Source organism: Elephantulus edwardii, unplaced genomic scaffold, assembly GCF_000299155.1.
Source record: "Elephantulus edwardii isolate Elephantulus edwardi_28Jun2011 unplaced genomic scaffold, EleEdw1.0 scaffold00236, whole genome shotgun sequence".
Lineage (NCBI taxonomy): Eukaryota > Metazoa > Chordata > Mammalia > Macroscelidea > Macroscelididae > Elephantulus > Elephantulus edwardii.
This window is the reverse complement of record NW_006399986.1, coordinates 441,020-466,643: the sequence shown is the minus strand read 5'-3', so window position 1 is coordinate 466,643 and position 25,624 is coordinate 441,020. Positions and strand designations below refer to the sequence as shown.

Below are 25,624 nucleotides of genomic sequence, written 5' to 3'. Positions count from 1 at the left end.
ATCCCTCAGCTTTCCACCCGGGGGTCCAGCTCCGCCGATGCCTCCTGTGCTGACACTCTTGCTCTAGTTAGGTCACTAAGCTGTGTGGTGGCACCAGGGCCAGTGCAGGCTGTGTCTACGGCTGGGTACCTGTGGGTGTCCACGCAGGTGGCCACGTCACGCACTGTCTGTGTCTGGTTAGATGAGGTCCTGGGAACAGATGTGCTGACCCAGCGACACCTCGCGTAGACGGGTGGACCGTAGCTCCGATCCCTTCCTGTGTGCTTTGTCAGCTGGCAGGCCTAACGGCCCCTCATCCCCTTGTCGTGGGCAGGAACGCAGCCGGCAAAGACGGCAAGGAGCGCCTGGGCGGCTCGGTGCTGGAGCAGATCCCCTTCCTGCAGAACTGCGAAGACGAGGACAGCGATGAGGACGACGAGCTGGACAGCGTGCAGCACAAGAAGCAGCGTGTGAAGGTGGGCTCACCACGGCCGCCGGGAGGGTCGCTTGGCCTGGCCGGCCCCGGCCCTGCCGCCTCTCTCCCCCCTGGCCACCTGAGCCCCTGTGTTCCCAGGTCTCCACAGAGGTGGGCGCTGTGGGCTATGGGGCCTCGTCATCTTCCCTCCCTGAGCCCCGTCTTCAGCTAGGCCCTCACTTCCAGAACCTTCAGGCGTACCTGTGTCCACCCTGCCCGTTCCTCTCTCTGCAGGGTTGGGGTGTACTCTGCTGCCCAGGGGCCCTTGGTAATCTGCAGACCCGGGCAGCGCCCTGCCTGATTCTGAGCACAGTTCTGCGGTTTCTGTGGGGACTGTTGCTCCCTTCTTCTCGGTCTCCCCGCAGTAGGTGGTGAACCCTGTGAGGGTAGGGACGTGTGGGACTCAGTGGACATGGTCTCCACCACCTTGAAGGGGTGTGGACCAGTGCAGGCTCTCAGGAGCGACGCACGTGGCTCAGGTAGGAGCCAGATGGGGTCTAGTGGGGTCAGTCAGTCACCCCACTTGGCCTGGTAGGCTGGTCCCCACGACTGCCCTCTCACCTTGAGCCCCTGTGCTTCCGCCACAGCGGTGGTGCTCCGCCCCAGGCCTTGAGCAGAGAGGCAGAGGTTCTGTCCACACCTGGGAGGAGCCAGGGCTGCAGGCAGAAATCACACCTGGCCGAGCTGACGTTGAAAATCCCTGAGCTGTTTTCTATAAAGACCACGTGGTGCTTTGTGTAAAATAAACTTGTCTGTAAGGACAGAGTGAGGAATCATATTGGAGGTCGGTTGCACGGCCTCGGCCGTGGCTCAGAGGGATTCGTTCTGTGGGTCATATGTGCACGGGCCTGCGCTGGAGAACGGAGGACTGTTCCTTCCCTGGCCAAGTCGACCAGGTTTGTTCACGTGCCCAGTGGACACACTGTCCGACCAGGTGTGTTTGTGTGTCCCATGGACACACAGTCCTTCCCCTGAGGGAATGAACCAGATTGTTTTTCTCATCCTAGAACTCCTCTTAGCTGCCCTCTACTTTGTTCCACATCTTTTTTTTTTAATTTTTAATGAAAGTTTACGGAGACTTAGAGTTTCCAGTCATTCATTGTTGCACTTTTCTCCCTGCCTGCCCCTCCCCCAATCCACTCTTCTCCTTGAAAAGTAAAACTCTTTCATTATGCAATCCCTCCCTCCAAGTCCACTAATACCCAATCATATATCTCTTTTAAACAGTTCTCTCCCTCATCTGTTCCAATGCAGTATACCTCAGTTCCTCCCCTCCTTCTCTGTCTTCCCTCAACCCCGATGTCAGTCCTATTTTACAATAGTGGCTCTGTGCAATATTTATCCTTTTGTGACTGAGATTTTTCACTCAGCTTAATGTCCTCGAGGGTCACCCATTTTGTATAATAGTTCAGGAGTTCCTTGTTTTTCAGTGCAATGTAGTATTCCATTGTGTGACTATACCAGAGCTTCTCTATCCATTTCTTTGTTGACGGACACTTGGGTTTGTTTCCAGCTCTTTGCTATTGCGAACAAAACCGCATTAAACGTGGGTGTGCTTATATCTGCCTGGGTGGCGGTTATGGTTTCTTTGGGAGTTGCTGGGTCAAATGGTATTTCTATTTCTAACTTTTTAAGAAAGCGCCATACAGCCTTCCATCGTGGTTGCACCATTTTACATTCCCACCAACAGTGAATAAGGGTTATGGGTTCTCCACAACCTCAGCAGCATTTGCTATTTGCAGTTCTGTTAAATTTTGCTATTCTTACTGAGGTGAGATGATATCTTATAGTTGTTTTGTGTTCCCACTTCTTGATGGCCCTAATTTTCAGAGTGCAGCTGCCCATGGCGTTTTCAGCAGACTTGGCCTCTTTGGCCACTGTAGGTGGATTTGAACCACCAGCCTTTGGGCTAGTAGTCAAACACTTAACCATATGCACCATCTAAGGACTGTAAAGGTAATTACGTGTTTTTTGTGTAACCCAGCCACTGCCCTCTTCATTCCAACTCTTGGCGACCCTCCATCTGGCTTCTCACGGGAGGAGACTGCCCCATCCTTTTCCCTTACAGGAACCAGTGGGTCTGAACTGTATACCTTTTGATTGGCAGCCCGACACTTAACCTGTGTGCTATCGGGGGGGGAAATATCCGTGTGGACCGTGGTGAGGGAGACCCGGAAGGCCACGCGTGATCCCGGCCTCCAGCGCTGTCCCAGTGCAGGGGGATAGTCTGGGATAGGCCTATAGAAAGAACCTCTGCTCCTTCGCCTGTGATATAGGATGCTGATATTAGTGTTAACGGCCATGGTAGGGGCTGGTCAGTGAAATCTGTGTCCAGAGCTCCCTCAGCGCCTCACTTCTGCCCAGATCCCGCCTTTCACACATGCCGTGTGTCACTGTCATATCTGCGGGTGGGGAGCCCTGGTGGTGCAGTGGATAAAAAAAAACGCAGAGGCTGGTGCTTGGAGCCCACCAATCAGTCCTCAGGATAGAGGGGTTAGGCCAAGCTGGAAACACTGTTGGGCATTCTCCTCTGCCCTGGAGGGGCCCTGTGCGCCAGCGTCGACCAGATTGGCCGTGTGTTTGGTGGCTGGTGTAGTGGTTCAGCACTCACGTTAGTGGACAAGCCGTCAGCTGTTCCTTGGGAGAAAGCCGGGGCAGCCTGCTTCTGTAAAGAGTCGCAGCCTTGGAAGCCGTATGAGACATGACCACACGCACAGGGTCACTGTGTCAGAAATCACTGGATGGCAGTAGGATTGTGCTGTTTCTTTTTTCTCTCTCCCCTCATTTTATTTGTGTGCGTACGTGCACTCGTTACACACATGCACATCCAAATATTTAACCCCTCCCTGGAGCTCGGGTGGCCTCGTGGTAAGGAGTTGGGCTGCCAACTCAAAGGCACACAGTTCGCATCCACTGACTCCTCCGCAGGAGAAAGCTCCGTCGTCTCCTCTGGTACGATTTACAGCCTCTGAAGACCCACTGGACGGTCGGCTGTGAGTCGCTGTCTGCTCACTGGCCTTGAGGGTGGTTTTGGAGGCTTTATCTTCCTGGAGGGTTACAAGCTGTGGAGAATCTAAGGGAACAAGTAGCCTGGGCCTCAGATGGGAGATGGGCCTGTGAGCGTGAAGGGAGGGGCAGACCCCCAGATGCTGCAGTTGGTTGTGACAGTAGACCTGTCCCCCAGGGCTTCCTCGGCGGTGATCCTCGTGGGGGCCAACCATCTGGTCAGCTCGAGTGACTCACCTGGAGGTCGGCTGCTCACACCACAAATCTTTTGATTTTGGTGTCTCACGATTTCACCATCACTCTGTCAAGGCTCCTTCAAACTTGGTCATTGCCGTGGAGTGGGAACCTTCCCATAGCTGACCCTCCAGCAGGATTTTAGAGGCTGTAAATTGCACGGGAGGAGTCCGCCCATCTTCCTCCCTCGGACCAGTAAAGGTGGCTTCACACCTCTTGAGTGGCCAGCACAGCTGTCTCTGGACTAGGGCTCCAGAGATCCCTTCGAGGGCCACCGTGTTAGCTGCTGTCCAGTTGAGTGTGACCCATAGTGACCCATCCTCCTCATCTCCGATGTACTTGAACCCATTACTGCACTTACTGTGTCCCTCTTGTTGAGGGTGCTCTCCTTTGCTGGCCCTCCTCATCGCGGGAATTCCAAAGCAAAGCCCACTGACAGGCAGGGTCTCTGCACTACCTCGCTCTGGGAATAAGGCACTTCCCAGAGCTTCCGGCAGGGGGCGCTCTGCGCGTGCACTCACACTCACACCCCTGTTACCACTTACCTGAAGGTCCCAGCAGGGAAAGGCCAGGGCCAGCCTGCCTGGTCTGCTCCATAGCCCCTGGAGGGCTTGGTCTCTGGACAGGAGCCCTGACCTGCCTGGTCTCTCCTGCCCAGCTCCCCTCCAAGACCTTGGTGCCCGAGATGGAGGATGAGGATGAGGAAGACGACTCGGAGGACGCCATCAACGAGTTTGATTTCCTGGGTTCCGGGGAGGATGGGGAGGGATCTCCAGATCCCCGGCGTTGTGCTGGCGACGGGAACCACCACGAGCTGGGTGAGTGGGAGGTTTCTGGTCACCTCTCCTACCTTCCTTGCCTGCAGGGGTGGGAGGGGCAGACCCTGGTCCAGTTCCTTCCACACAAGCCCCTGCAGCTGCTTCCTGCCCCTGGGCCTCTCCACCGGACGGATATACTTCCTGAAAATAGAGCCAAGGAGAGCCGGGCCCAGTCCAGGGTGGTCAGGCTTCTCGACCCTTCCCTGGAAAATCCCTGTGCCTCTGGGGCCCCAGCCCACCCCAGCCAGTGTCCAGTCCTGTGTGACAGGATTGGGAAGAGGCAGGGCGTGCTGCGCCTTCCTCAGACCTGTGACCTGTGACTGAGCCGGGAGGAGCCAGGGCAGAGGTGTGGCCAGGCCACCTGGGGTTCAGAACAGGTCTTGCAGAGCCTTCAGCTTAGGATCCTCTCCTGCCCACTGTCCCCGTACCCTGCACCCCAGTGCACCCTGAGGTCACTGTTCCGGGCAAGGCCTCAGGTGGTGAGGGCGAGGATGGGTGTCACACCGGGACCTGAGGACAGATGCCTGGATGACTCCTCCCACCCGTTTTCCTCCCTCCAGAAAGCCGCCGTGTGAAGCTCCAGGGGATTTTGGCTGACCTTCGAGACGTGGATGGGCTTCCCCTCAAAGTGACCGGCCCGCCCCCTGGAACTCCACAGCCCCGGCCCCACGAAGGTAAGCGGCCCCCCCTGGTCCTGAGGGCCCTACCCAGAGGGGGACTGCAGCGCTAAGCCCGGGGCTTCTGTGTCCTCAGTATGGAGCCTGCAGCCTCCCTGTCCCAAAAGTGCGTCTGTCTGTCTGTCTCCCTCTCTTCTTGTCTGTCCTGCCCCGTCCGTCTGTCCGTCCCTCTCCGTCTCTCTCTCCAGCTGTATTCTGGGTCTTAGCCTCTCCCCTCTCTCTCTTGCTCCTCACCTCTCCCTCGGCCTCTCTGGTGCTCTCTCTCTCCCCCCCGCCCCTCTCTGCTCCCACCCTCCCCTCCCCCCACCAGGTTCCTTTGGCTTCTCCTCAGACGTTTTCATCATGGACACTATCGGGGGCGGGGAGGTGAGCCTAGGGGACTTGGCAGATCTCACCGTCACCAACGACAACGACCTCAGCTGTGATGTAAGTTCACGGGGCACCCTCACCCCCTGGGCCCTACCTGTGTGTGCCAGGGGCCAGCACCCGCCTAGGCCAGGCTGGGCTAGGTACCCCCAACCCTTGAGTCTTCAGTGAGCTCCTTCCCTCTTCACTGCGGGTGCTATGCAGGCTGGGCAGGGCCTTGAGTAATGTCAGATGAGTAGGGACAGCCAAGTCTGACCTGTATTAACGTCACACGGGGCGATAGTCCCCATCAGCAACACCCACAGTACCACACTAATTCCTGTAAGGGTGGACATGGACTGTGCCCTCCGGCTCCTTCTAATTCCTATACCTAATTCTGCTAATTCCAGCATCATCTGTGCTGCTCTGCTCCTGGGTGTGGAATGCATTGCACTGGCCACACAGATCTCTCAGGGCCATACTCACAGTTACAGCATTTAGTAAGGAGTTAACTGGTTGCAATTCAGGTCAGCCACAGGATACAGTTCCTTTGTCTGGACAGCCCCTCAAGTCTATTGACAGGCCCTTTGACCTTCAGCCTCGAGGCTCAGTTCCGTGTTAAAAGTTCTCTAGGTCCTACCAATTCTGGCGTCCCCCCACAGTCCTCAGCGAGCGTGGTGGAGGCCCTGGCCCTGGCTCCCGGGGCAGCAGGCCCAGGTCAGCTCTGTTTCCTGTCGGTCTCTGGTAATCTTCACTGAGGCCACCGCTCCTCTTGCGTAGGTTCTGGTCTCATCTGCTGCCATAGCCACTCAGTTTAAACTTGGTGGGATAAGAAAGTGCACGCCCTGTTTCCGATTGCCACCCATTCCTGGGTGGATTGAACAGTAATCTCATGACACCCTAGCCAGTGTCAGGGGCTGAGGCCCTGGGGCTTGGGTGTGACAGTCTGTATTCCCGTGGCTCTTGTACGCTGTAAAAACCCAAAACCTGCTGTCAAGCTCATTCTGACTCATAGCAACCTTGCAGGACAGCACAGAGCTGCCCCTTAGGGCTGTAAATGGTTCTCCCATGGAGCAGCTCGTGGACTTGAACCACAGACCTTTCAGTTAGCAGCCGAGGGCCTGGACCGGCCCCTTGCATCGTCATGGCTCGTCATTGTGAAGCAGGCTGTCTAGGGGCTGATGGCCTGCGGTCACTAGGGTGGCAGCCTGCCGGGCAGGGAGTCGGGGTGAGACTGTGAGCAGTGGGCTGTGTTCTGTCTCCCATGACCTCACCCCTTTGCCAGTGTGAGGGGGATTGTCCCACATGATGCTCAGGAGGGCAGCGGGTGCCCACCCAACAGCAGGTCCTCAGCCCAAAAAGACTCTGGTCGAAGTGACGTTGAGGTGAGGAGCAGACAGATGCCGGCCTGAGAGGACTCAGTACACACCCAGCTCAGGAGGGCCTGGTGCTTACCTGGTGTCCTTACTCTCAGACAAGGCCCCCCCCCCAGTGTTCCCACACCACCATCACAGGCCAGTGCAAGGCTCCCCTTGGGGGCCCTACCTCCAAAGGGCCCCAGGCCCCTCCACTGCCAGGTGTGTGCACTGCGGGCCCCTCGTGACACACACCCTCGCCACGCCCTCCACTGCCAGGTGTGTGCTGTGTGGACTGTTCCCAACCCGCCCCCACGCCCCTACGCCCCTCCACCGCTGGATGTGTGGACTGTTCCCAACCCGCCCCCACGCCCCTACGCCCCTCCACCGCTGGATGTGTGGACTGTTCCCAAACCGCCCCCTATGCCCTTCCACTTCTGGGTGTGTGCTCTGTGGACTTCTCGCAGAACCTGGTTACACCACCCCACGCCTCTCCATTGCAGAGTATGTGCTCTGTGGGGCCCCCACTGCTCTCCACCACCCACTTGCGGCAGCTTTCCTAAGATATAACTCACATACCACAGAGGTCATCAACTTAAAGTAGACAACCCTAGATTTGTGTGGATTCTCAGAATTGTACACCTGACCCCAGATTGAGGAAGACTTTCCTTACCCCCAAAGTCGGCACCTCTCCTTTATTCCCAGCCCCTAGTCCTCAGCAGCCTAGCTGCTGTGAAAGCCACTGAGATGCTTTCAGTCTCTACCCTCCCCTGACTGCTGTCAGGTTGGTTCTGAGACTGGAAATCTCAACAGATACTGCCCGTCTTTCTCCCATGGAGGGTTCAAACTGGTGACCTTTGTGTTAGCAACTTAGCACTTAACCCACGATAGCACCAGGGCTCCCTTCCGTCCTTGTGGACTGGTCTCTTCTGGATGTTTCATATGGTAGTGGGAGCATCTGGGATCCGGTCCTTCACGTGTCTATCCACTTTCACGGAGCATGGCAGTTTCCAGGTTCACCCTGACGGTTTCCAGGTTCACCATGTTGTGGCTCTTGGTATTCCTTCATTTCCGTGGCTGACTTATGTCCCATTGTAGGTGTACCACATTTTTGGAGTGCACTCCGTCTGGTGGCAGATTTTTTAGTTGTTTCCCCTTTTCGGCTGTTGTGAGTAGTTCTGGGTGAACCCTGGTGGACAGCTGTTTTCAGGCCACGGCCGTTTCCTCCCTCTCCCGTTCACACCCGGGAGCGGCATTGCTGGGCGAGGTGGTCAGGCTGTGTCTCTTCGTTTGGAGATGCACCTGCACAATTTGACGTTCGCCCCACCAGCGACAGCGTATTGATTGGGGTTCTGATTTCTTCACATCCTCACCAGCAAGTGTTATCTCCCTCTGATTACAGCTATCTTAGTGGGTGGCACACAGTATCTCATGGTGGTTTTGATTTGCATCACTCGCTCTACCCGACAAAGTGGCGTAGTGGTTGCAGCCGTGGATTCTAAGGCGGCAGTGATTGCAGGCATGGCTGGTGTTTGGTTCTGTGTACGTGAGGTCACTATAGGTAGAAGCTGATTCGACGACACCTAACAACAGTGGCTTAATGAAGGACCTCTGTGTGGTAGGTGCCCAGCTGCTATCCCAAAGGCTCATGGTTCAAAACCCTGTTCCTCCTCCCCTTCCTCCTGGCATGGCACGGGAGGAAGACATGGCGGTGAGCTTCCTTACAGAGAACGGCCTTGGGAGCCCTGGGGGTCGTCTCTGTTCTGTAGAGTTGCTGTGAGTCGGTAGCCACTCACAGTGGGCACAATAATTAATGTCAGGCATCTTTGTGTGCTTATTGGCGAGTTTTTAACATCTTTTTTCCGTCCTCATTTTAACAGAGCCATTGCCTTCCTTGGGATTGGTTTTAATAGTCTTTCCATATCCTAGAGACATCTGCAGTCTAGATGTACACCCGCACGGGGCCCTGGCAGCCAGCATGAGCCAGCTCGCCTCCTGGCGCCACAGCCTCAGGTGGCTTCTCATCTGTCTGCAGTGTCTTCTTAAGATCAAGTGTGGCTTTCTGAACGTGGCCTACACTTGACCCCCTTCCTGTCTTCCTGACCTCCTGCATGCCACTCACGGTCTGCATCCCAGCTCCACGGGCCTCACGGTCACTGGGTCTGCCTTGGCTGCCTCAGGGCCTTGGCACATGCAGTTTGCATCCTCAGCCCGATTCGGTCTGCTCCTTTGTCAAATCTTGATTCACATGCCGTCGCAGCCTGCTCGTGCATTGGTTAAACACTCGGCAGCTAACCGAAAGGCCAGGGGTTCTGACCCACGGCTGTTGAATGGGAGAAAGATGTGGCAGTTTGCTTCCTGAAAGATGACACCAGTGGAAGCCCGGGGACCCCTGCTGTGAGTCACAGTGACACAGCGACCCTGGAGGACAGCAGGGCTGCCCCAGAGACTTCCTGAGGCTGCGGGCCGAGCGGAAGCAGACCCGCCACCTCTCTCTCCTGCCGAACAGCTGGTGGGTGCCTGCTGCTGACCTTAACCAAGGTTCGCTGCCTGGCTATCTAATCACCACCCCAGGGGAAGCCAGAGACCCTGTGGGGGCCACCTACTCTGTCCTCTGTGGTTGCTAGGAATCAGGACTGACACCCTGCAACCATAGCTCACCTGTCGCCCCACAGGAGGCCCCTGTTGATGCCTGCTGGCCAGGTCGGGCACCTTCAGTGCACACTGCTCTCGTGTCTAAGCCTGCGTGACCTGGGATGAGCTGATTGGTCCACGCTCCCCTCTGTCCCCAGCCTAGAACGAGGTGTCGGGCACATCACAGAAACTGTGCAGACAGCATACATGGGGAGGGAGGGTTAGTCTGAAAGAGAACTTGCCTTAGCAGGGAGGGGGTCCCCAACATCCTGGGCATGGTGTCTTTGTGACTGAGACATCGCCACCTCCACCCTCAGCTGTCTGACAGCAAGGACGCCTTCAAGAAGACATGGAACCCCAAGTTCACCCTGCGCTCACACTACGACGGCATCCGCTCCCTGGCCTTCCACCACAGTCAATCAGCCCTGCTCACCGCCTCTGAGGACGGCACGCTCAAGCTCTGGAACCTGCAGAAGGCCGTCACCGCCAAGAAGTGGGGTCCACCTCGGGGCTGTGGGGGGCGGCCTCCAGGGGGCAGCCCAGGGAGCATTGTGACATCCCACTCCTCCTCTCCCCACAGGAATGCCGCGCTTGATGTGGAACCCATCCACGCCTTCCGGGCCCACAGGTACGGGGGCCTCAACCCGTAGAACCCCACTGACTCCCGTCCAGAACCAGAGGGACCCTCACTGTGTGTCAGTGCAGCCTCTACACACGTGTGTACACACACACACACACACACACACACACACACACACACACATCCTGTAGTCAGCTGTCCCCTCTCCTGAGTATCAGGGATCAGTACCACCCCCAAATGCACCTGCATCCCGCACCCGGCTCTCCCCTCCCTAGAATCCATGCAGCCCCTGTATGTGTGGACACCCTACAACCAGCTCTCTCCTCCCTTGTGGCAGGCATCAGAGCAGCTCCTGCACCCCCCCCATACACCTCAGTTCCTTGTGCTCCACAGAGACTCTGTGGCCATGGCATCTAGCTGTCCCCACAACCCTTCAGGCAGGGGACGTGAGGGTGAGGTGGAGCGCACAGCTCCCCTGGGCGGTGCGGGACTGACCTGGAGCTTTCTGCCACCCCATTTCTTCACGTGTCCCCCAGGGGCCCCGTTCTGGCCGTGACCATGGGCAGCAACAGCGAGTACTGTTACAGTGGTGGGGCGGACGCCCGCATCCACAGCTGGAAGATTCCCGACCTCAACATGGACCCCTACGACGGCTACGGTGAGGACCGGCCCCTCCACAGGAGCCTCCACACAGACCGTGCCCACCCGCCCCAGTCACTCGGGATGAGGAGGGGTGCTGGGGAGGTGATGGGAATCGGACGTCAGGAAGGCACATGTCAGGGCTCAGGAGGTTGTTGTGTTCAAAGAGTGGGGCAGTTGCCTTTTGTGGAGTTGTTAGGGGAAAGAGGCAAAGGTGATGATGGGAGGTGTCGGCTGTGCAGGTGACAGGAGTTTGGTGTCATCCCGGGGCTGCTTTGACAGGTGGTTGAGTAGTTGGGTGTGATGGGACGGGTCCTGTCGTGTCCCCAGCCCCCTGGGTGGAGCGTGGTGCCCAGTGCTCCATCCTGACGAGATCAGGCACTGTCACTCCAATACTCTCCCTCATGAAAGGTCGGGGCTCAGGGCTCGAGCGGAGCCGCTCATGGGGTAGGAAGCCGTGGATGAGCGCTTGGAGACCCCATAGCTTGTGCATTTAGGGCTTGGACTCTGGTGGCCCAGAGGTTAGTTGTGCCCAGCGGGGACCACAGGGCCAGTCCTAGCTGTCCTCTTCCCTGGTCCTAACCATGCTGCACTGAGAATAGCAGACAACAGGGAACCCACAGCCACCGAGTCCATGTCTGCCCACAGTGACCCCGTAGAACTGACACGGGGGTCGCCAAGGCTGGATACTTTACCGGCACAGACTGCCTCGTCACTGGCCTGCTGAGCGGCTGGTAGACCTTTTGCTATTAGCCAAGCTGAGTGTAGTTACTGTCCCACCAGGGCACCTCAGGGCCCTGAAATCATCCTGGAAGAGCCAGTGGTCAGAATGGTGACTGGCTAGGAGGGCAGAGCATGAGCCTGGGGGTGTAGCTGAGGGAGTGGACGACAGCTGCCAGACTCCACGCTGTCTGAGGAGGGGGCTGGCAGCCCTGACGCCGATGTCCTACCTTGGGGTGGGTCTAGACCCGAGTGTGCTGAGCCACGTCCTGGAGGGCCACGGGGACGCTGTGTGGGGCTTGGCCTTCAGCCCCGCCTCCCAGCGCCTGGCCTCCTGCTCCGCCGACGGCACCGTCCGCATCTGGGACCCCAGCAGCAGCAGCCCCACCTGCCTCTGTACCTTCCCCACAACCAGTGGTGAGTTAAGGGGCTGTGGAGACTCTGACCAACCGAGAGCAAGGCTCCTGTGGGAAGAGGCATCCCAGTGGGGGACCTCTCAAGCAGCCTTTTCTCCTCTGCCCCAGAGCATGGGATCCCCACCTCAGTGGCCTTCACCAGCACCGAGCCCGCCCACGTGGTGGCCTCTTTCCGCTCTGGCGACACTGTCCTGTATGACCTGGAGGCTAGCAGCGCCCTCCTCACGCTGGAGTCCCGGGGAAGCAGCGGTAAGGTGTACAGGCCCACTTTCTCCTGGGGTGACCAGTGGTCCGGAGGGGCTCTGAGCTGGACCTGCCGCCGGCCCAGAGTAGGAGAGAACTGAGGGCCAGTGGAGGCCCAGCCCCGGCTTCAGACTGAAGAGAGCTGGTGCCCACAGACCTCGGGGCCACCACGCACCTCCCATGATGTTAGATGCTGTCGAGCCTGCTTTGACGTCACAACCCTGTGTACAGCAGAACAGACCCCTGTACATCACTGCTGTGCAGTCACTGGGTCAGCTCCACCCTGGGGAGGGCCTCCCTCTTTCCCTGACCCTCTGCTTTTCCAAGCATGGTGCCCTCCTCCAGGGACTGGCCCCTCCCGACAGCATGCCCAAAGTCCAGCCTTGCCTGTAAGGAACAGCCTGGCTGCACTTTTTCCAAGACAAATGTGTTTATTCTTTTTGTTTGTTTGTTTTTGGCAGTACATGGTAAATTCATTATTCTTCACCAGTGTCACTCAAAAGGCATCAGTTTGCCTTTTTTCTGACATATTTACTGCCCAACATATGTATATGTATAAATTTAAAATACCATGACTTGGGTCAAGGTCACCTTAGTCCTTAACGTGGCATCCTTGCTCTTCAGCACTTCAAAGAGGTCTTAAGCAAGACATTTGCTCTTCTATATATGGTACCCCACATACATACCCCAAAATAAGGGATGTGCCCAGTGTACAAATTAAATGCCAAGGCGTAGAAGAGGAATTGGCCTTTGTGCCCAGCCTGCCTTGTCATTTAGGCAGAGGAGCAAGGATGTGGGGACCTTTGTCCTCGTGTCTGATTGTCTGTCTGGTTGTCTCCTTGACACCCATCCCTCTCTTCCCTTCGCCTTTCAGGCCCAACCCAGATCAACCAAGTGGTGAGTCACCCCAACCAGCCCCTAACTATCACTGCCCATGACGACAGAGGCATCCGCTTCCTGGACAATCGGACAGGTGAGACCCGGGTGTCCGCTTGCCATTGTGTGCGTGAACCAGACTCCAGTTTGGGGAGCCTGGTCTCTGGTGGGGACTCCTGTGGTGTCCCCTGGTGCCCTTCGCCTTCCAGGGCAGGCCTGAACTCACCTCTTGGCCCTGCCTTCCTGCAGGGAAACTCGTGCACTCCATGGTTGCCCACCTGGACGCCGTCACCTGCCTAGCCGTGGACCCCAATGGTGTATTCCTGATGTCGGGAAGTGAGTTGGGAGGCCCTGGCCCCTCAGGAATAAGGGCAGTCCCTAAGTGCCTGGGGCAGGGAGTTGTAGACAGTGGGGTTGAAGAGGGGTGCCGCTTCCCTCAGTCATCAAAGTCCTGTGGGTGGTGTGAGCAGGGGCCACTGTGGACACCTCGCCCACATCCGGTCCTGCAGTCTAAATCAGCCCTAGGAGATTGGTGTCATCATCCCCGTTTCACAGATGTGGAAGCTGGAGAAGCCACTCAACATGGTCCTAGCTTAGGGGGCTACAGGGCTAGAAGGCCAGATCTGTCTGTCCTATAGTGACTTGTGGCATCTGGCCCACCCTGCTGTTGGTGGACAGAGCCCTGGGACCTGAGGCTGGGCCTTGAGAGGTGAAGGTGGTGGTGAGCCTGGCACGTGCCCAAGGAGGGTGCACTTGGGTGCCTGGGAGGCCTGTCCCCAGTCAGTGGGCACCCAGGGCACGTGTAGACAGCAGCCTGCTCTCGGGCGCAGCTGCCTCTCTGCCACCATCTCCAGGGCTCTGCTCTGACCTGAGCGGCCGGCTGGGGGCTGTGTTTGTGAAATGGGGCCTACCCTCCTGGGCACCCCTCAGCAGCAATGCCATCCAGCAGTGTCCCTTCAGTGCCTGACCCACTGGTTCCCTGCCCTTGGGAAGATTACTCAGCCTCAGGCCACGCTCTGCCGGGCCTCACCTCACTGGCCACTGCTGCCCGTGATCGGGGATTCTCTGCTCACAGAGCCCCTTACCTTACACTGTTCAGGCGTTTCCTTGTTGACTGAGGGGCATCCCTACTGCTGGAACAGAGGAGGGACAGGCAGGAGGGCATTGTTGGCACGTGACAGCCTCCTCTCCCCCCAGGTCACGACTGCTCCCTGCGCCTGTGGAGCCTGGACAACAAGACGTGTGTGCAGGAGATCACAGCCCACCGCAAGAAGCACGAGGAGGCCATCCACGCTGTGGCCTGCCACCCCAGCAAGGCCCTCATTGCCAGCGCCGGCGCCGACGCCCTGGCCAAGGTCTTCGTATGATGCCTGCCGGGCCCCCCCTGGCCGCTTGCCTGGCTAGGGAGTGGGGCCGGGCCGGCAGGGCTGAGGTGAGGGGCTCTGGGGGAGCTGTGGGTCCAGGGTCAAGCAGCACAACACCCACTTCCCCACTATACCCTCCATTACCCCACCTAGCAGCCCCCATTTCCCGGTGGCCTGGTGCTGTAGGGCGCCCCTGGAGGCTCTCCAGAGGCCTCAGCCCTGCTAGCTCTGATCGCCCCGCTCCTCCCACAGGTGCCACCCAACCTCCCTCGGGGGCTCCGGGCCTGGCCTGCTTGCCTGCCTCAGAGCTTGGTGGTGCTAAGGGCCGTCCCCCGGGAGCCCCGACGGCCTGACCACCCACCCTGCAGGGGACTCTCAGGCCAGACTCCACTCCGCTGTCTGAGCCGCTGTCCCGAGGGCAGCATGGCCAGGGGCCAGGGTCTGCAGGGACCCATTTCTCCAAGACGCCAGAAGGTGCCAGGTTCCCCCTGGAGCCCCCACCCTCCCCTCCCTCCTCCCACACCAGGGTGGGCATTGTGCTGTGAGGTGGCCTGACTACCACTCCCACCCCAGACCAGCCGCCCATGGGAGCCAAGACCACAGGCCCCTCCAGCCACTCTACACTGCTTTCCAGACACTAACCAGCGCCACTAGGGCCAGTAACTGCCTGGGGGTGCCCTGGGGGCGGGCGCCACCCTACCTCCCCACCACTCCTCCAAGGCCAGCCCCCGCCTCTCCCCAGAGCCGCGGGGCGTGGAGGACGGAGCCGCTGCTCCCTGTGTGTATCTGTATAAAGGATGGGATGTTAATGGAGCCCCATGGTTGTTATCACTGTGTGATAGTCTCCGTCAGTCTCCTCTCCCCACTCTCCTCCTCTATTTATTTCACGCTCTTCATTTGGGTCCCATAGTCCCCGTTGGTCCCCCTCTCCCAGATTCCTGTTTATAGGCCCCGCCCTCCTCCTCCCCACTCCCCCAACTTGTACGTGAAATCTTGTCTCAATAAATCCTTTGGAGTAAAGCTGATTGGTGGGATTTTGTGGGGTAGAAGAGGCTAGCTTACCCTAGGTTAGGTGGGGTAGAGAGAAGGGATATAGGGAATTGGGGTTTTATCAGAGGACAGAGAGAGCCCAGAGTTTGGGTGGGGTGGGGGCATTGGGGCGGAAATGGGGGCAGAGGACCGAATCTCCTGTCCCCTCCTTGCTGCCCTGCACATTCCCTCCCCAAGGGCAGCAGCCTGGGGGCAGGGCCCTGACGGGCAGTCAATGTGACTGACTGACTGACGATTCTTCTTATGACTCCCATCTGGGGACATGTTGTAGGAACCTGGCTTTGGGGATGCACCTTGGGAGGCTGCCTGGAAGAGGCGGCACAGGTCTGTTGAGCTGGAAGGACAAGCAGAGTGGTCACGGCACTGAGGCTGATACTGTCCCATCCAGGTGGCAGACCCTGGGGCCTTCATGTCATTTCTAAGAGGGAGGACCAGTATCTACATCCAGACCCCTCCTCTCACACCCTCCGCTCCACTACAGAGTTGAGGCAGTGGTGGTGGGGTGGCATCTTTTGGAAAGCTGTGAGGCGGAATGCCCACCTCCTCGGTTGTAAGGGCTGTGAGCTGAGACTAACACTCCGGATGTGTTAGTTTACTGTGGCAGCATCTTGAGACAAAGGGCTCAGGGCTGATGGCCAGTAGCCACCCCGCCGGACGCCTGGCCTGGGCTCCCACGTGGCCTGCGCCCCCACAGCGCTGGCTCTGCAGCCTCCCCAGGTGCTGGTTTGGGTTTTCACTCCAGCCTCAGACTTCCTTCCCTGGCCCCAGCGCCCGGATGTGGTGACAGAATCGCTACTGTACCCACCTCAACTCCCCCAGACAGCAGGAGGCCAGGAAGGCAGGCTCCCCTGAGAGCCCCCAGTCCCAGGCCAGCCTGCTCAGCCCTCCCATCAGCGTGCCCCTCGGTCTGAAAGTCGGACCCTCCCCTCACTATGAAGCAGCTGACTTGGTGACCCTGGACGAGTCACTTTGACTCGTCTCTAAGCTTCGGCTTCCTGTGTATAAACAGTAGCCACTTTACGATTAGCTATGGAGGAGAAATCAAGTTTGGATCATCCCTGATCCAAACGAGGAAGTATCTTATGACAAATCCTAAAAACCCAGGGGAGCCTCAAGGGTGACGACAATTAGTAAAAAACCAAATCCACTGGAACCTGCCTCAATTTTGCCCCATGGAGCAGCTGCTGGATTTGAGCTGAGAACCTTCTGGTTAGCAGGCCCAACACAACAGACTACAGCAACACCTAGCCAGGCACAAACACCTTGGTGCTTGAGGTACCCATGCCATGTCACCCTGTGCCAGTGTCTTGGACGTGCACGCTCAGCGCGTGTGTATTTGTATATATGTATATGCTAGTCCAAGTCAAATCCTATTGTAGCAACCTTTCACAAGTTTATGAGCCTGTAAATCTTAATGGAAACCCATCTTTCGCCCTGAAGCAGTTGGTGGACTTGAACTCTGCTGACCTTTCAGTTAACAGCACAACACAGTCATTTGGCACCTGTAAATTAATCCCCACATAATCCTTCGAGGAATTTACAGTCCCATCCAACAGATGAAGAAACTGAGGTCCACCAAGCTTGAGGCCACCAACCCACCTGTGCTTGGAGAAGGACACACAGCCCCGCACCCCTATTCCAGGTAGCCTGCCTTGAGCCTCACTTGTCTGAATTTCTGTGGGTATGTGGCCTTCTTGGCAGCTGGATGTCAGAAACCCCCAAACCTTGGGTCCATCACCATCCTAAGGGTATCCAGGGTTGAGGAAATGAAATCATGCTTCTCACCCCAGGTCTGACTTCTTGGGACAGTAGCCCAGGTAACCCTGATAGGTGCAGGTCCTTGCCAAAGTCACCCAGCTCCTGTGGGAAGCCTCGGTCTTTCCACCTGTAGAATGGGCTCCAAGTGTCCCCTAACCACCCTCCTGCTTTGAGCTAGACGCTGTGGGGAGCAAGCCGACCGATCCCACAGAGAGGACTGACACCCCATTTCCTACCCCTCTACTGCGGTGGGCGCCGGATGCAGGCCTGGCAGGACAGGGCCCCCCCCCATTCTTAAAGAGCCAGGAGCCTTTACAGCCTGGGTCCCCGCTACTTGTAGTAGAGCTAAGGGTGGCTCCTCCCTCCCCAGCTCAGGGAAAAGTAAATTTCCAGACTTAGTGGTATTCTAAGAAACCCACTACCCTCATCTCTCACCTCGACCGCATTCCGAACCCCCAAGTCCTGAGCGAGGGGGTTCCGCCCCCCGCTTCCAGGCACCGGCCCTCCCTCCCCTTCCGCCCCCCGGCCCCACGCTGGGCCCCGCCCCCGACGTCACCCAGTGCCGCGCCTATTGGCCAGCTGCGCCGTCGCTCCAGACACTTCCTCTTGGGCCGCCGCCGGTGAGTTAAACTTTGGAAGCAAAACGAGCCGAGGGGGCCGGGCGACCCCCCCCGAGGCCCACCCCAGCCATCAGTGCCGCCCCTTTCTCCGCGCCCCGCGAAAGAACTTGCCTCCAACTTCCCGGACCCGTGAGCTTCGCTCCTCAGCACCCCGGCTCTCCGGCCCCTCTGCCCATCCCCGGGACCCCGGATCCCGGGATTCGCTCGATCCTCGGTTCAGAGAATCTTGTCCCCCTCCGTCCCAAGGTCTGTGAACCCCTCGAGCCCTGCTTTTGATAGTATCCTCTTCTAGCGCTCTAGATCCTGGGTTCCCGCCCTGTTTCCTTCCAAATCCTTTCTCCTCCCTTGGGCCCTGGGCATCCCACGATCCCTGGCCCCAGTCTCCCAACTCACTTAATTTTCTTCTTTGATTTCTTGCACTCTTCTCAATGGCTCGATCTCCAAACCACTAGTTCTTTCCTCTAGAGTCTGGTGTGATCACTCACAAGGATTCTTCTATTTTCCCAGGATCCCGCCATCCTCTGATCCCCACGACCTGCCAGACTTCCGATCCCCCCCCCCATCCCCTGGACCCCGCGATCCTACCACCAGCCCACAAGATCCTGCGGGACCGGTAGCCCAGCTTTCCCAGATTCGTCCAGCTGGACCCCGGGTGGGCGCCAGGCGGCCGGTCCCGTCCCGGGTCTCCTCATGGCCGCCGCCCCTACCCATCCTGCAGGGCTCCCAGGCTCTCCCCGCCCGGGGTCCCCGCCACCCACCGGCTCCAGTTTGGAGCTCCAGTCGCCGCCGCCGCTGCTGCCCCAGGTCCCGGCCCCGGGCCCTGGGGTGTCCTTCCACATCCAAATCGGGTTGACCCGCGAGTTCGTGCTGTTGCCCGCCGCCTCCGAGCTGGCCCATGTGAAGCAGCTGGCGTGCTCCATCGTGGACCAGAAGGTAGGGCGCCTGAGGTTCCCCCCCATTCTGTTTGCAGGGAGGGCCTCTCGGAGGAGGTGGACGCGGGCAGAAGCAACTGGAGGCTAAGCGTGGAGGAAGGGGGTAAAGAGGGCCTGAGTCTTGGACGACTGAGGGGTGAGGGCCATTGGCCCCCAGTTCTTCCCAACCCCACCACCCGCTTGAGGGAAAACTGGGCAGGGGTGGGGTTCCCCAGAGGCCTCCCCGAATTGCGTGTCACTGCTTGTTGTTTTCTGCAGTGGGCAGGAGGAAGGGAGGAGCCCGACCAGGTGTAGGGAGGAAAGGAAGAGGCAGGTGGGGGGGGGGGCAGCAGATATGGGGGGAACCTCCCTACTCGAGCCCATCGAGGCCTCCCATTTGGTGGAAAGAGTCGAAATTGAAGCCGAGGCTGGCCATGGTGATCCGGCCTTGGCCGTGATCGGGTAACATGTGGGTGTGGGTGTCCCTGCTCACTGCCAGGGCAAGTGAGGTTTCAGAGCCCAATCTGTGCCTCATCCCCAAGTAACTCTGCACCCCCAGAAACTCAGGAGACCTGAGCTCTCTAAGAATTGCAATGTCGCCATTCCCGGTTCGCCTGCTAGAGTGTGTTAAATGAGCAAATGACACCTTAACTTTGGACACTACCTTCCCCAAGGACAGAGGGATGCGGTGGAGGGAAGCTGGGGTGAAGGGCATGAGAAAATCAAGGGGAACTCCTTACTGAAATCCTAGAATAGTCCAAGTTAGAAGAGTGAGTTTTCTATGGTGTCAGAACAAGAACACTACCTGGTAGAAGTGATGGGTATTGTGGGTAAGAGTCCACTCAGATAGAGTTATTGTTGTTATGTGCTGGCCGCACCCTGACTCATAGCTGACTCTCCAGCGCGTTTTCAGAGGCTTTAAATCAGTCGCTCTCTGGCAAAGCAGCTGGTGGATTTAAACCTAGTACCTTTGACTTGCCAGGGCAGGGCTTTACCAAGAGGCTGCCAGAGCTCCCTAGTTAGAGTGTTGTTGTTGTTGTTGTTGTTGTGTTCCATCAAGGTAGAACCAACCCCTAGCTTATCGTCCAGCGTGTTTTCAGAGAGAGTTTAATAGCACAGAAGGAGATTGCTCTTTTTTTCTCCCACGGAGTGGCTGGTGGATTTGAACCTTGTGCCTTCAGGGTTGCAGCAGTTTCTTACCACCAGGCCACCAGAGCTCCCTAATTAAGAGTGTTAGCACGTCTTATTTTGTATTGTTCTTAGGTACTGTGTTTGACAGTGTAACTCCTTAGCACTAGGCCACCAGAGTTCCCTATCTTAAATTATGGGTGCTTCAGAGCCTACGGAATTAGTGCTTTTCTGGTGTTACAAATATTCAGTTGTTGGCATTCCACATTGTTGGAATCCTAAAAGACGAAGATGCTGGAATAGGAGATTCTGAGATGGTTGGAATCCCAGGGTGTTCAAATAAATGCTAGCATATTCCAGTGCTGAGCCGATGAACTCCTTTCATGCTGAAATAGTAAAATATTAGACACCTAGTTTGTTCAGGCCATGAAAATGTTAAACATTACACTATTGATAATCAATTAACTGCTGAAATCCTAAAATGTTAGTATACTAGAGTGTTTTAAAATAAACCAGACCTAGATTGTTAGAATCCCTCCCCTCAAATATCTAAATTCCAGAATCTTCCCAGATTTCCAAAGATGAGCAGTCCCCTCTAAAGATTTATCATTTCAGAAACGTGACAGAAGGGCCATTGTGAGTCAGACCGACCAAAGGACAGTTAGTTGGTTTGAGGGGGTCTCATGGAAATGCCCTGAACCCAGCCAGCTCCCCCATTTTTCAAATGAGGAAACTGAGGCTTAGAGAAATAAAAACCTTTCTTAGATGTGATCTGCTGGGTAACAACAGCTAGGGCAGCTTCGACTATGAAGGGGTGGAGGGAGCTGAGATTGCCGTTTGGGTGAAATGCGTTGCCCCAGGTTCGAGTCCCCAGTCAGGCACTCTACCGCTGGCCCCAGTTTGCATTTTCTCTCCTCCCCTCGTGGTCCCAGGTGCGAGGGCCTCTTCCTTCCTTCCTTCCAGCTGCCTCACCTGGCCAGTTTCACTTTCTGTTCTATAAGGTGTCGTTTCCTGTCCCCTGTCCAAGCTGGGCACCTGGGTTCTTTAGAAATTGTAGGGGCGCGCCTCTCACCTCCAGCAACTCTGGACCCCCTAGCTCCCCTCCTTTCAGCTCGCCCCACGCCCCAGTGCTGGGCCCTGAGCCAGGTAACCAGGAAAACAATAGATTCCGGAAGGAAGCCGGGGTGGGGGAGTGTGGATAGGAGGAGGGGTGCTCTCTCAGTCTCCTCCTCCTAATTTCAAAGAGGGGAGAAAAATCCAAGTGTCCACATTCCCAGGGGTACCCTCTTTCCAACCCCACCAAACCAGTCCGGGCCCCCAGACTCCTGCCAGATGGCTCTCCCAGCACACCTGGGACGCTGGCACCCTGCCTGGCTAGAACTAGGGTTGGGAGGGGGCCTGCAGGAAGTGAGGGCTGCAGCGGGGTCCTGAAGTTTCCGGGGGAAACAGGAGGGTTCCAGTCCACTGGCGAAGGCGAGTCTAAACGTTTCCGTCGCCACCTCCCTCTTCCGTCCCTCAGTTCCCCGAGTGTGGCTTCTACGGCCTCTATGACAAGATCCTGCTCTTCAAACATGACTCCACGTCTGCCAACCTCTTGCAGCTTGTGCGCTCAGCCAGTGACATCCAGGAGGGCGACCTGGTGGAGGTGGTACTGTCGGGTGAGCAGCAGGGGGGCTGTCAAGGGGCGGGGCATCAGGGGGAGGTGGGCGGGCACTGAGTTGGACTCAGAAACTTGCTTATAAAAAAAAAACAAACACAGACCACTGTAGATCTGCTTCTCAGTCATTGAGCGAGCTATTATACACCCTGCCCCCGAGTGGGTACATAAATCCAAGTGTGTCGACACTGAAAATACCGTAGCAGTCGACATGAATAACCCACAATATGGATGTGCCTCGAAAACAGCTAGCCAGCAGATTACATATATGATTCTATTTATAAAACACAAAAGACCCACAAAATTACCCTTTAGTGTTTGAAGGCAGGCGTAGATATATTGGGGCGGGGCAAGGAGGGGATTTCCAAGGACTGGTTTCAACTTGTGAGCAGCCCTGGTGGTGCAGTGCTAAAGCGCATGGCTGCTAGTGAAAGGGTCAGTGGTTCGAACTCACCAGCTGCTCCGTGGGAGAAGGATAAAGCCGTCTTTGTTGGTCAAGATTTACAGCCTTGAGAAACCTGTGGGGCAGCTGCGCTTGGACTTACGGGGTCATGGGAATTGACTGGTTGGCGATGACTGATGTTTTTAGTTTGGTTTCAGCTTCCATTTCTTTAAAGTCTCAGAGTGATTCTCACATGCATCCAAAATTTGGTCCCTAACACGCACACCCCCAAACCCATTTTATAGAGAGGCACATTTATTTTCTGGGCACCTTAGAGCTGAAAGATCATTAGGTGCAAAGGCCCAAGGGTTGGACAGTGCTAAAAGTCTATAGGCCGTGGTCCATTCACAAAAGCAGGGGCTGAAGGCTATGGTGTTTGGTGACAGAAGTTTGGGTTCACACCACCACCACCCCCTGACCTCACTCAGATTTCAAGTTGGCAACTCTTGAATCTGTATCTTCCTCCTGCTTTCTAACCAACTCTAACAGGATCACTGATCACCTAGGAGGCATCTTCGATATGGCTCCTTTGGGAGAGAACACTTCTGGATCTTTCCGTCTGATCAGCCTGCTCTTCCTGTAACCATGGCTGTAGAGTTGATTCCTCTTGGAGTGACCCTGTAGAGCAGAGTAGAATGTTCCATCATGTTCCCAAGCCTGTCATCTACAGAAGCAGTCTCCCGCATCTTTCTCTGTTGGACTGGCTGGCGGCTTTGAACAGCCAACCTTTTGGTTCATAGTTACATGCTTAATCTGATCACTTATTGCGATCAGAACGATTGGTCATAGTAGTCGGGCACCATCTAGTTCCAGTCTGAGAGCAACAGAGGCTCTAACTCACATAATTGTTTAGTCCTTTATAGAGCTATGGTGACCTAGTAGATAGGGAGTTGTACTGCCATCCCAAAGGTGGGCCGTTCAAATCCACCAGCTGATTTGTGGGAGAAAGATGGGCAGTTACCTCCATGGGATTTATACCCTCTGAAAACCTGATGGCGGATCACCTGGGAGTCAGTTCCAGCTTGACCAATGAATTGAGAGTTCTTTGTCCTTTGAACTTAATATTGTTGAGTCTTTCATCACTATTTTAATTGCTCTCCATAAATTAATTCTTTGACACCCCCTCCAAAAAAAGATGGGAGGATATACTGTGATGATTTTGAGATTTCCGTTTTCCTAGATACTAGCAACAGCTCATGTAACCCTTTGCTGCTCTGTTCATTGTCACCTTTGCCTGGAAGCCTCTTCTAACTACCTAGTTCCCTATCTCCTCTCTCTGCTTAAGGGAGCTCTAGTCTGTAGTAAGTTTTGCTGTTAACTCCAAGGTCTAGCCTCCCTGGCAGTTTGAATCTACTATGGGACAAAGATGGGCAGTCATTCTCCTTTCAGCCTATTTAGAGCCTCAGAAACCCATATGTTGGAACAAATTGGATGAATTTTTGTTTTTCATAACTTAAGTCTGCTCCTCAGCACTTAGTATAGCGAACTGCGTGGCAAGGTTGGCCTGACTTGCAGTTGGAGTTTGACCATTTTTACTGTCTGTGACCTTGGGCAGGTTACTTTACCCTCTCTGTGCCAAACGCCTGTCAGAATAAAGTCTTGTCTGCCTCTCTTGTTTGATTGTAAGCCCCCAGAAAGCACAGCTTTTCTCTGTCGTCTTGTCGCCTAGAACAGTGCCTGGCACATAGTAAGATGCGGTATGTATAGTTGGATATCCTTTGGAAGGAATGTGAGAATCTTGGCTGTTAGGATCGTGGCTGGTAACCGTGGCACTCAGGCCACGACTGCTTGAGCCTGACCCCATAGGATCAGGCTCACCATCCACTCTTCCCTGCTGCCCGCAGCCTCGGCCACCTTCGAGGACTTCCAGATCCGTCCGCATGCCCTCACGGTCCACTCATACCGAGCGCCTGCCTTCTGCGACCACTGTGGTGAGATGCTCTTTGGCTTGGTTCGCCAGGGACTCAAGTGTGATGGTAAGGCATAGTGGGGACCCCTGGGGGTGCGGCCAAATGCCCTTGGGGATGGGACTGAGCGGAGCTCAGATCTGGAGCGCAAGGAGTGGGGGGGTGGGTTTTGAGAGCAGAGCTTGAAAACAGGAGGGGCGGAGCTGGAGGGACGGCTGAGGGGTGGGGCTTAGTGTTGGGGGCGTGGCATAGGAGGGGCGTGGTAAGGAAGGGGCGTGGCCGAGCAGCTTGGATGGGGCTTAGGGGGTGGAGCTCAGTGAGTGGAGGTGGAAAGCGATCCAAGGGTTGGGGTCTGGGGATGGGTGGAGCTTGGAGCTCTGCTCTGGAGGGGCCTTAACTAGTTAGGGAGTTTTTATGAGTTTATTCAGCCAGTGGCATAGATTTAGTAGATCTCCAACCTGGCCTCCTAGGATCACCTGGATAGGTGCCAGCTATTCTACACGTAATAAAAGCACTAACTCTAGGAGAGACATAATACAAGATTTATTGCAAGGAATTAACATGCATGATTGTGGGCAGGACTAAAATCTGACATCGCCCCAGGAAGGGCAGGCAGCTGGTTAAGGCCACTGTCCACGGCCTGAATTTCCGCAAAGCCTCAGGTCTGTTCTTAAATCCCTTCAAAGAATTGAATCAGTCTCACTTTGATTAACTAGGAGACCTTGTCGTGTGTGTGTGTGTGTGTGTGTGTGTGTGTGTGTGTACCGTCAAATTGGATCTGACTGGTACAAGAGGAGATTGCCCCACCTTCTCCAGCAGAGCATCTATTGGATTTGAACCGCATGCCCCTGGGATTGCAGTGCAGTTTCTTGCCACTAGGCCACCAGAGCTCCCTTGGAACCTTGTCTTTTATGCTGTTACTTAGTTGTTGTTATGTGCTATCTAGTAAGGGACCAACTCATAGGTGACTCTCCAATGGTCTCCAATGGTTTTTCAGGGGCGATAAATCAGACGGGAGGATATCTTGCTCCCACCAAGCAGCTAGTGGACTCGAACAGCATGCCTTTCGATTAACAGTGCAACTCTTTACCAGCTAAGCCACCAGAGCTATATGTGCATGTTATGAATGTATACACGTTATTTACCTGTGCGCATTATATGTAATGGTAGCCAGCCAAAAGTTATGCAGTTCTCCATGAGAGAAGGGTGAGCAATCTCCGATACACTTTATAGCCTCTGAGAACTCTTTTGAGGCTCAGTTATGAGTTGGTTCTGACTTGACAGTAATATGTTTGATTTAATCTCTTCTACTTAAAAAAAACTCACAACTCTCCTACTTAGAGTTAACTGAATATGGACTTTAATCACATTTACGTAATTCTTGTAGAACACCACCTGGATCTGAAATTGATTGAATAACTTGAGACTACATAAGGTCAGCTGATGATGGACTTTAACCATATCTGCAAGAATACTTGCACAACAGCACCTGGATTTTTATTTGATTGACTAAATGGGGACTCCGACCTGGCCAACTTGATGCATTGAGCAATTATATTTAGTTTCTAGATAAAGACAGTAGCAGAGTCACCCATCTGCCTAATATGATACAGCTGTATCCTGAGTATAATTAAAAGCCCTTTCCACAGAAGAGGATGCACAGTCCCAGGGAGATAGCCAGTCTTTTCTGTTGATATCCTGTAACATAAATAAAGGCAGATCACGATTTACGACAGGTTTCCATTCCATTCTGTCATAAGTGGATTTGATGAAAGTTGCCGAATGCCTCC

At 55.8% G+C, this 25,624-nt stretch overlaps 2 protein-coding genes across 3 annotated transcripts in view; both read left to right on the top strand.

Annotated features, from left to right (window-relative positions):
• Positions 1–14,430, top strand: part of STRN4 (striatin, calmodulin binding protein 4) — a 33,304-nt gene extending 18,874 nt beyond the window's left edge. The window contains exons 6-17 of one of the 2 annotated variants that reach the window (XM_006898619.1): positions 314–455; positions 4,353–4,512; positions 5,073–5,186; positions 5,521–5,615; positions 9,841–10,016; positions 10,104–10,151; positions 10,640–10,761; positions 11,709–11,879; positions 11,987–12,127; positions 12,996–13,094; positions 13,247–13,333; positions 14,195–14,430. In XM_006898619.1, coding sequence (XP_006898681.1) covers positions 314–455; positions 4,353–4,512; positions 5,073–5,186; positions 5,521–5,615; positions 9,841–10,016; positions 10,104–10,151; positions 10,640–10,761; positions 11,709–11,879; positions 11,987–12,127; positions 12,996–13,094; positions 13,247–13,333; positions 14,195–14,364 — 1,525 coding nt within the window. In that variant the 3' untranslated portion in view covers positions 14,365–14,430. Of the gene's footprint in view, positions 1–313; positions 456–4,352; positions 4,513–5,072; positions 5,187–5,499; positions 5,616–9,840; positions 10,017–10,103; positions 10,152–10,639; positions 10,762–11,708; positions 11,880–11,986; positions 12,128–12,995; positions 13,095–13,246; positions 13,334–14,194 lie in introns of both variants that reach the window. The other variant, XM_006898618.1, reaches the window with a different exon arrangement.
• A 4,049-nt stretch (positions 14,431–18,479) lies between these two features.
• Positions 18,480–25,624, top strand: part of PRKD2 (protein kinase D2) — a 38,974-nt gene continuing 31,829 nt past the window's right edge. Inside the window, exons 1-3 of the mRNA XM_006898617.1 lie at positions 18,480–18,722; positions 21,348–21,486; positions 23,772–23,903. Of these exons, the coding sequence (XP_006898679.1) occupies positions 18,480–18,722; positions 21,348–21,486; positions 23,772–23,903 (514 nt within the window). The remainder of the gene's footprint in view (positions 18,723–21,347; positions 21,487–23,771; positions 23,904–25,624) is intronic.